The sequence below is a fragment of the Drosophila ficusphila genome, unplaced genomic scaffold (assembly GCF_018152265.1).
Source record: "Drosophila ficusphila isolate 14025-0441.05 unplaced genomic scaffold, ASM1815226v1 contig_106, whole genome shotgun sequence".
NCBI lineage: Eukaryota > Metazoa > Arthropoda > Insecta > Diptera > Drosophilidae > Drosophila > Drosophila ficusphila.
The window spans coordinates 11,176,281-11,183,511 of NW_025063993.1; the positions used below are offsets into that span (position 1 = coordinate 11,176,281).

At 42.1% G+C, this 7,231-nt stretch overlaps 2 protein-coding genes across 2 annotated transcripts; one reads left to right on the forward strand and one right to left on the reverse strand.

The window, feature by feature from the left end:
* Positions 1 to 53: 53 nt before the first annotated feature.
* Positions 54 to 2,723, reverse strand: LOC108093275 (alkaline phosphatase). The gene is made up of 4 exons (XM_017193255.1): positions 2,568 to 2,723; positions 1,727 to 1,986; positions 306 to 1,410; positions 54 to 252 (listed from the first exon to the last, which is right to left on the reverse strand). The coding sequence occupies exons 1-4, from the start codon at positions 2,641 to 2,643 to the stop codon at positions 122 to 124; spliced, it is 1,572 nt and encodes a 523-aa protein (XP_017048744.1). The 5' UTR covers positions 2,644 to 2,723; the 3' UTR covers positions 54 to 121.
* An 858-nt stretch (positions 2,724 to 3,581) lies between these two features.
* LOC108093264 (syntaxin-7) lies at positions 3,582 to 5,757 on the forward strand. The gene is made up of 6 exons (XM_017193243.2): positions 3,582 to 3,774; positions 3,924 to 4,116; positions 4,183 to 4,252; positions 4,510 to 4,654; positions 4,730 to 5,149; positions 5,208 to 5,757. The coding sequence occupies exons 2-6, from the start codon at positions 3,981 to 3,983 to the stop codon at positions 5,301 to 5,303; spliced, it is 867 nt and encodes a 288-aa protein (XP_017048732.1). The 5' UTR covers positions 3,582 to 3,774; positions 3,924 to 3,980; the 3' UTR covers positions 5,304 to 5,757.
* Positions 5,758 to 7,231: the final 1,474 nt, after the last annotated feature.

Sequence of the window (7,231 nt, forward strand, 5' to 3'; positions counted from 1 at the left end):
TATCAAATCATCGATAACTTTTCAAAAAAGGAAATAAAATCGAGCGGTAATAATCGAAATATTTTAAATACATTTATTAGATTTCTTATCTATACTTGTCTTATCTATTTAAGGTAATTTCCTATGGATTGTACTTGGCCTTGGGTTGTAGATCGCAGTAGGTTATTCCAGGTCCCAAACAGGAGGCAAATCCCATAAGATGGGGCAGAGTACTTTGCTCGTAAACTCCAGTGAATAAGTGAGCCCATGGACCTGCGAATAATTAATTATAAAACAACAAATTCACTTAACGAGACAACACCTACCGTGAGCATAGACAGCCACATCGCCTCCGCCGTGGGTCTCCTCGGCCATGGGCACTCCGTGCGGGTAGACGGCATCCGGAGTGGAGAAGTTAAGTGTTCGGAGATCCACACGCTCCACTTTTCCATCCGTTGACTTGTAGAACCTCTCGTAGCCCGGGCCATTCGCATACGACATGACCGCGTAGGGCAACTGGTCCACATCGCTCAACTCCGAGTTTAGACCCACAATACTGTTGTTCACATCCGGATAGCCACTGATTGTCACCGTGTGCCCGTGATCCGCTGTAACCACAATCAAGGTGTCCCATTGGTTAGTCATCTGTCGAGCCTTCTTAACAGCCTCCGAAAACTGCACCGTTTCATCCACTGCCTTTTTAGCTTTGGTCTCGTGATGGGCATGATCGATACGACCGCCTTCCACGAACAGGAAATACCCATTTTGATCCCGAGAGAGTACATTAATAGCTGCCTCTGTCATCTCGGAAAGCGTGGGAGTGTCCACACTATCATCGAGATGATAGGCCAAATGGGAAGCATTAAAAAGCCCTAAAAGGTAGTCCGTGCTCTGAGGATCATTGCTTAGAAGATCGGTGCGATTGAAGACCACTCTGGCATTTCCAGGTTTTATCTGCTGCCACTCCTCAATGAGATTCCGGCTATCCAACCGCTTACCCTTGTTTCCGTACACGTCGGTGGTTGTGTTGGGCAGGAACTTGATGGTTCCACCACCCATCACCACCCGCAATCGCTTACCCACCTCTCCGTCAATCAACTGTTGGGCAATGTCCGGACAATTTCCTGGATGCTGTCCCAACTTCCTGACATCATAGTCGCTCTCGAAGTCGCGATTGGAGGTGTGAGCATAAACTCCGGCCGGACTGGCGTGGGTTACCCTTGTGGTGGTCACCAATCCAGCGGATTTCTTTTCCTTAATCGCCCAGGCGGCAATGGAGGAGAGTCTATTTTGTGGCAATCGGGAGGCTTTGCAGTCGTTCAACTCCACATCCGCGCTCACTCCAATGGTCAGGTAGTTTGCCTTGATCCCGGATAAATAAGCCGAGGAGGTACAGGCAGAATCAGCCACTTGTTTATTGACGCAATAGGTCTAAAATGATAAAGGGGTGTTAAACAAATATCTAAAAATTTAATCACGTTTAATAAAATCTTCTCTAATTAATTGTTTAGTTATTTTTTGTAGCAGAGATGTCAGTTGATAAAGATAAAAATTAATTAATTAATTACTGAATTTTTTATAGACGTGTGACTCGATTTTACGAAAAAAAACTAATTAGTAAGACAACAAAAATTTTTAATGTATTAGGTTTGTTTTTACACAATGAAGAGGTGTGTTGCATTTGTTACTTTGTAGACATATAATTAGTACTTGAAATAAAAAAGGTTTGTTTAATAATAGCACCAACCTTTGAGAGACCCACGTGGTTGAACTTTTCGAATTCCAATCTATTGCGTTCGCCCACCACTCCGCGAAGTTGTCCATCGAATATCCTTCCGGCGGTTACAGTGGGCACTGACATTCCATCGCCCAGAAATAAGATCACGTTCTTGGCCAGAAACTGATTGGGTGGAGTCGAAAGCTTTTCGTAAAGGGTCCTTTGAGCATCGTGAAACCAAAACTCCTTGCTCTTCAGTTCTGATATAGAGTTTAAGTCCCAGGAATACGCTAAAGTCGAAGAAAAGTCAGAAAATTATCCAAATGTATTTTTTTTATGATCCCCTTTTTCAAAGCTACAGTTTAAACTTTGGATTGAATAAATGATTCTTGAAATAATTTTTCACTTTATTGCTTTCTATTTAAGCTGGTTAATTCTTTATTTCAAGTACAACCTCAAAATGTTAAGAATTCCATTCACATATGTTGTTTTACAAATGAACCTTAGCACAATCGCCATTGTTAAAACTCCGCTTTCGAATTAATTGTGAAAAGGGGAAATTGTTTTAATTGAAAGCCAAACAGAATATTTAAAACCTAATTAAAATAATTTTGATCTTATATTTTCAACGAAAAATCGATATTATTGTTTTCCGAAACTGAATAAGCCTCGTTTTAAAAATTGGTATTTGACATCTCTGTTGATTGCGGCGTCAAATATTTAATATAATTTATTTCGCTGACGCCTTTTATATTCCGTTTAGCACTTGATTAATCAATTCTGCATATGTTTCGAGTTTGCTTTCGGCCTGGCGCACTCTCACTCTTTTTTTTTTGGGCCTGATCTTGATCTCGATCTTGTCGTCACGCACCTGGCCCATATTTGTACTGGCTGCTACACGCCGCGAGTTGGAGGGCCACAATCAGCCAGAACCGGAGACCGAGCATTGTACGGAATTTTGATGAACTAACTTTCGACTGATCGGAGCGAGGGAACCGTTACGAGCTCTACGGATTGACTAAGCCGCATTTCGGAACCGAAGGCTTATTTATACAAGCCCCGAAAAACAGAGCCCCAAAATGCGAGACATATTACTGACTCTCTGAGTTAATAAATAAAAACCCGCTACTAAGTCAGAAAACTTCTAAATGAACTTTTAATCTGAAAGTTCGGTCATTAATGCCCTTATTTAAATGAGCTGCATAAACGAGTCTGATAAAATTGTGTTCTCTTCAAATCAGGTTTATTGCATCTGTCATTTGCATAAAACATTCAAACGCAGTAGGAGATGATGTAATTAGTGATATTTCAAAGTTCATTCACCCCTAATGAGAATCTAACACCGGATACTTCATCTGATCTTTCACATATTGAATTTTACCGACTAATGTTTGTTTTAATTGAACACACGAAAGTCTGCTGCTTTCGTTTTTTATAAACAGGTTGCATTTAATTTGTCTACCAGATATTTGCTTTTGATTCTGACTGGTTTGAAAATAAGCGATACTTTTAGTACAACTTTTGAAGATCTTTAATGCATTGTTTGACTTTTTATTTAGAAATAACAAAAATTATTTTAGGATTCCGGTTTTGGTCGAACGTTTTCATCCTGGTTTATTTTGATATGTATTAATATAACTTTTTTTTAATGTACATATATTGTAAAACCTTATTTTATTTTTTATAATATATTATAACATCGAATTGGTTTATAGATTTGGTATATGGATTCCTCAATATTATTAGACATAAAACTGCAGTTTATTCGGTATCATTTTGAATGCCGCGCCAACTATCGATTAAATATATATAACCAGTAAAAAGTGCTGTAAAACGATTACTATATGGCAATGCGGTATGGCATTTTTAGGTGCTGATACTAAAGTTGATTTCGTCCAGTTGGCAGTTCCGTTCCAATTGTTGTAAAAAACTAACTAAATCTGCAAATTTGCCAACTTCCTACGCCTTTAAATTTACAAATTGCTGCGAGTGCAACGCAAAACAAGTTAAAAAGATATGTGCTAAGGTCAAGGCCATCGACGAAGGTCACCAATCGGGCAGCAAGGGCGAACACAAAGGTGGGTGGCTGGCAGCAAACAAAGGGAATCACAAACATCTCGACAAACAAGCAAACAAACCAATAGAACTTGGCTGAGACGCATAAAAAGTGAATGTGATATAAGTGGAACGCCAGCTAATTGAATTGCCTGCTCTGCGTCTTTTCCAGGAATAACTTATTGCCAGCGATAACTTGAAGGTCAGCAAAGTGTCTGCCTACGAAAGTATGGACTTGCAGCATATGGAGAATGGCCTAAATGGCGGGGGAGGAGGAGGCGGAGGGGGCGGTGGCCTCAGTGAAATAGATTTCCAAAGGTTGGCCCAGATCATTGCCACCAGCATACAGAAGGTCCAGCAGAACGGTGAGTTGCTGACTATTTTACTTTGCAACTTTCGCCTATGACTAATCTGTTTCTACTTCTTCGCAGTGTCCACAATGCAGCGCATGGTCAATCAACTGAACACGCCCCAGGATTCCCCGGAACTCAAGAAACAGCTGTAAGATAAAGCGTTTGATATGTTTAAGGATTCACTTTCCATTTTTTTTTTTAAACTTTTTTCTGTTGTACTTATTCGTTAAATTTGTGATACCTAAATTCCTAATGGTTTTATCTCTGTCACATGGAGAAGTTTAAGTTTATGAAACATTTGCAAATCAAATTAAGTAATTTCGAAGCCTAAACAAACACCCTTGTATGATTCACCAATCAAAACTATTCATAGAATATGCCTAACAAATCGACTTTCCCAAACAGCCACCAAATAATGACCTACACCAATCAGCTGGTGACCGACACAAACAATCAAATCAACGAGGTGGACAAGTGCAAGGAGCGCCACCTGAAGATCCAGCGGGATCGGCTGGTCGATGAGTTCACGGCGGCACTGACCGCCTTCCAGGTTTGTTTTTCCACGCAGAGATAAGCAAATGGCTTTGTGACTCATACCCGTATCTTTATTGATTGTTATTTTTAGGCTGTCCAGCGCAAGACGGCGGACATTGAGAAGACGGCGTTGCGGCAGGCGCGCGGGGATAGCTACAACATCGCCCGTCCTCCAGGTTCCTCGCGCACTGGCAGCTCTAACAGCAGCGCCAGCCAGCAGGAAAATGGCTCCTTCTTCGAGGACAACTTCTTCAATCGCAAATCCAACCAGCAGCAGCAGATGCAGACCCAGATGCAGGAGCAGGTTGATCTGCAGGCGCTCGAGGAGCAGGAGCAGGTCATTCGGGAGCTGGAAAACAACATTGTAGGCGTGAACGAGATCTACAAGAAGCTGGGCGCCCTGGTTTACGAACAGGGACTTACGGTGGACTCGATCGAGTCGCAAGTGGAGCAGACTAGCATTTTCGTATCACAGGGAACGGAGAATTTGCGCAAGGCGAGCTCTTATAGGGTAAGTCCTTCAAATAGCAATTTATACAGGAGTTTACTTACATGAAAATATTTTCTAGAACAAGGTGCGCAAGAAGAAGCTCATCCTGGTGGGCATCCTGAGCGCCGTGCTGTTGGCCATCATCTTGATACTCGTCTTTCAGTTCAAGAACTAGAGCCATTTTGCGAATCTGAATCATTCAAACCAAACTAGAAAATTGTTGTGAAAAGACAAGAGTTGCCGCATGCAGGCCCCCTACCCCCGTAATTCCCCACCCAATCCCTTGGACCTTAGGCGCATTTGTGGCTTCAATCCTTAAACCAACTTCCAATATTGGCTAGAGATCGAGAAACTCGATGGCAAAGATGAGTGTTTCCAGAAGTATTCACCAGCACGTGCATATGTTATATTCGCTTTAAAATTATCTTATATTTTACATGTACTACTTTTATTATTACGCACCCTGTATATTGATTATTGATTAACAACTGTTGGCTGCAAACTCTAATTATGTTCCGAAACTCATTCGCCAGCGCTTTGTATTGTATTTAGTGTTAAGTGGCAAAGGAAGGCATATACGAAGGCATACACACATGTACGAAAAATGAAATAATAAACATGAAAACCAATATATATCGCAGCGATCCTGCGTGCGTTGAAAACACTTGGAGCACTTCATTTAGGGCCCGACCTGAATGAATCAATGAATGGAACTCGCCAGCTCTTTTGGGCATTCGAAAATGTGCCTGGTCATCGACTCCTCCTTGGCTTGGCGATCATTAAGATTTCGTGTTGCCCATTGTTACGCGTGCTTTAGCGGCTTAGGAGTTCGATCCCCAACCCCAATCCGACTGGGTGTTCAGCGCTCGCACATTAATGCCCCGGCAGATCTGGATGCGGTGGACCCACTTCAGCTGCATCGTTGAGGTGTGTCAGCTCCAGGTAAAGGGTTTCCTCGTCGCCGGACTCCATCTTCCCGGTTTCAGATTCCAACTCCGCTGGCCTGCATACAAATTGAGTTTAAATTTTTTGCCAATTCACTGACATTGATAGTTCGTTTGGGCATCATTTGTGTGGTGGCTTCTTATCCACTTGTTGGCATCGAGTGGTTTTCTCGCATGCATTTAAGTGCAGCTCATTTCCTTCTCTAACTCGCCCCGGGGCTCGCCAACAATCATTTCCCGCCGAGTCATCCAGTTATTTCTGGCCCAAGACGATTCGATTCTCTGCCCTGGAATATTCGGGGTATATTGAGTCGTTTATTCGAAATGAATTGAATTGTAAAATATATAATTAATTAACAAGTAAAATGGGTAACAAGTAATACAGGTATTGATGATCTCAAGAGGGGTGATAAATAAATAAAAGAATTTTATTAAAGTTTAACATGAACTGCAGATACTAAAGAATTTTAGCTCATCCTATTTTTAATTTTCAGTTTCAATTTCTTGACATATAAGGTGACATTATTTATTCATGCTAAGATTTTCGATTTTCACTTAACTTGTTTTATAATTTTTTTCATAAGCATTAATGGTTTAAATTTGAATTCGAATAGAGTATTTCGCTTCCACTTTCAACATTTCTTATATATTTTCTGGTTGTTTCTTTTGGGCCTGCTTGGCTGTCAGTGGCTGTCCAAATACGTCACCGAGTTGCCCGGGCAGCCGGTTGGGAATTATTGATTGCTCGTCCGTGGGGGCCAAGGGTTAGGCCCCGATGGCTCCGTTCCGTGGCACAGAGCACGGCCTAATCACATCGATTATGGCTACATGAGGCACTTGGCAGGTTGGCCCAGTGGACAAATCCGAGTCGAAATCCAGCCCCGAGGCCATGGGTCACGTTGTGAGCCGAGGAGAACTCGAGTGGCGGAGGTGTTGGAAATTAACTGAAACTATGCACACCTACAATCCATCTCGCTCACAGCAGGTAGCCTTGGCCAGAAGGGCTGCTGTTTGCATAGGCCAGAATCCCCGGCCCATGACAATATTGACATCTTCGGTGGTCAGGCTGCATGCAGCCAACGAATCTCATTTGCAAAGTCATTTTGTCCAAATAAATCCAGCCTCCGTCTTGGTGATTTTCCCAACTTAATGCGCGAAC

Excerpts from the sequence above, each read along its gene's own strand:
- LOC108093264 (XM_017193243.2), top strand. The coding sequence starts at position 3,981 with ATGGACTTGCAGCATATGGAGAATGGCCTAAATGGCGGGGGAGGAGGA. Across the intron at positions 4,253-4,509 it reads CCGGAACTCAAGAAACAGCT|CCACCAAATAATGACCTACA; the intron begins GTAAGATAAAGC and ends TTTCCCAAACAG. Across the intron at positions 4,655-4,729 it reads CGGCACTGACCGCCTTCCAG|GCTGTCCAGCGCAAGACGGC; the intron begins GTTTGTTTTTCC and ends TGTTATTTTTAG.
- LOC108093275 (XM_017193255.1), bottom strand. The coding sequence starts at position 2,643 with ATGCTCGGTCTCCGGTTCTGGCTGATTGTGGCCCTCCAACTCGCGGCG. Across the intron at positions 1,987-2,567 it reads CCAGTACAAATATGGGCCAG|CGTATTCCTGGGACTTAAAC; the intron begins GTGCGTGACGAC and ends CTTCGACTTTAG. Across the intron at positions 1,411-1,726 it reads ACCACGTGGGTCTCTCAAAG|ACCTATTGCGTCAATAAACA; the intron begins GTTGGTGCTATT and ends TTATCATTTTAG.